The sequence below is a fragment of the Chinchilla lanigera genome, unplaced genomic scaffold (assembly GCF_000276665.1).
Source record: "Chinchilla lanigera isolate Chin_1 unplaced genomic scaffold, ChiLan1.0 scaffold00034, whole genome shotgun sequence".
NCBI classification, from domain to species: domain Eukaryota; kingdom Metazoa; phylum Chordata; class Mammalia; order Rodentia; family Chinchillidae; genus Chinchilla; species Chinchilla lanigera.
In genome coordinates, this window is record NW_004955435.1 from 17,404,815 (window position 1) to 17,406,878 (window position 2,064).

The 2,064-nt window shown below is 60.9% G+C and overlaps 1 protein-coding gene across 1 annotated transcript in view; it reads right to left on the reverse strand.

Annotated features, from left to right (window-relative positions):
• Syt6 (synaptotagmin VI) overlaps nucleotides 1-712 on the reverse strand; it is a 55,556-nt gene extending 54,844 nt beyond the window's left edge. Inside the window, exon 1 of the mRNA XM_005388999.2 lies at nucleotides 465-712. Coding sequence (XP_005389056.1) covers nucleotides 465-627 — 163 coding nt within the window. The 5' untranslated portion in view covers nucleotides 628-712. The remainder of the gene's footprint in view (nucleotides 1-464) is intronic.
• Nucleotides 713-2,064: the final 1,352 nt, after the last annotated feature.

Genomic DNA, 2,064 nt, shown 5'->3' on the forward strand with positions numbered 1-2,064 from the left:
GACCTCGTGCCAGCTGCAGACCCAAGTTTCTCCCAACCCCAGGGGGCTCGGGCCGCGTTCCAACAGACCGACTAAAGGATGCACCCTAGAAGCTGGATCTTCCGGAGAAGACGAGCTCTCCTCCGCAGCCAGCACATCCCTTGGCTCCTGCTGGGCGCACCGACCCCTCCCCTGGCAGATTGCCCGTAGGGTGAGCCGAGAGGCGCGAGGGAAACTGAGGCCCGAGGGTGCCTCATCCCTGGAGCCGCACTTGGTGCGGGGGCTCTAGCAACAGTCTCGCGAGCGAGGCAGAGGGGCTCTGTCTCTCCCGGGTCCCCTCTGGCTCAGCCCGGTTGCGAATCCCGAATCCCAAGCTGGAGTTCTCTCTGGCTTCCGGGGCTCTTCGGGTCGGTGCTTTGCTGGGGCGGGTGGGGGGGCACCCGGACACGGATCTAGGAAGGGAGGGGGCCTGGGGCTCCCGTTACCTGCGTCGGCAGCGCTCGGACTCCTCTCTGGGGGCTGCAGCTTGAAGCTCCGACAAGTCTCCACGTCCAGCCCGAGAGGGGGCGGCCGGGCCCGGCACAGCGAGGCCAGGATCGCGAGTGCCTCCTGGCACCGAGGCCCCCCGGCCCCCCACACCTCGCTCATGCCTGGGACACCCAGGCCTGTCGAGCTTAGCTCGAACCCGCGCCGCGGCCGGACTAGGGTAGGGCAGGGCGCCCCGAGAAGACCCTCCCGCAGCGGCCCCCTGCGGCTCCGTTCAGCTTTTAATCACTTTCCCGCAGGGTCCCCGCCCCTCACGTGGCATTCCGTGGCAGCTGGCAAGTCTGGCGCCTGGGGCCGCCCCCTCTACGCTCGGGGACTGGCCTGGGTCCGGGCAGGTTCCAGCCCCGCTGTCCCGCACCGTGAAGGGAGTGTAGGCCTGGGAAGGGCCCGGGTCTGGCTCTGCTTTCACTGCCTGGTGTGACCTTGATCTCTCTGAGCCTCAGTTTTTCCCTCCGTGAAAGAGGTACAGTGTAATGATTACGAGTGCTTCATGGTCTCCCTGGGAGATTTAAAGATAGTGCTTGTGGAAACACCGAATAAACTACCACATGCCACCCAAGGAGCAGCAAAATAGATAACTCCACAAGAGATGTGAATGGGAGCCCCTTGGGGAGGTTCCTGACGGAAGGAGTTAGTCAGGCTTGCCTTAAGTTCCAGCACTGGAGGTAGAAGACCCTAGGACTACGGAGCCATGCAAACTGCAAAGAAGACTTAGTAAGCCTCGAAATCTTGCGGTCCCTAGTACCTCACGTTGCTACGGCAACGGGGAGGCAGCGGCCATCTCTCTCCATGGCAACGGGAGGGGAAAGTTTCTGGCTAGCAGGAGGAATGGGGGGCATTTCAAGAAGCAGCTCTGTTCCCGCCAGACCCACCTCCCTGCATAAGTGAAATCGCATCACAAATAGTGGCCTCTTTTTCAGTTAAGCATAATAGGGACCAGAAAGACCGAAAAGTAAACGCGACGCTTGAAGCAGCGCTCCCCTCAGGAACTGTGGAATGAGGCCCAGAGGCCGGTTAGTTGAGTGAAGAGCTTCGAGGTGCCTCACTTAGCCCTGGAAGTCTCTGGGCCATCGCTAATAGCCGGGCGACCTGGGCCCTGCAGGGTCCTCCACCTGTTAGCAGTGTGAACCCTTCCTGTGTAGGGCTTACCCAAAGCTTTTCCGGAAGCTATCTCCTGCCATAGTATGAAAGGACATAAAGGAAACTTTAGCAGCAGCCTCCGTAAACCGAGGGGGTGGGGTGGGGCGGGAAGGTGGGTGGCCTGCCAGGTGGGTGGGAGGAGAAGAGGGTCTTTCTTTCTAATTAACGTGCTAATTGGAGGTGGCTGAGGGGGGCTCACTTTCTGAAGAGAGAAGATTTGGAGTCCGAGCTCCTGACGGTCTCCATCGTGCACCATCTGCACCAGCTGGCCCTTGTAGTTGCGAGCCCGGGGCAGTTAGAGCTCTGGGGACGAAGGACCAGCCAGAGATCTAGTCCTGGCCTAGTCTAGCGGTTTCTGTGCTCTAGACGCGCCGTGGCTCTGTCCATGGTGCTGAAGGA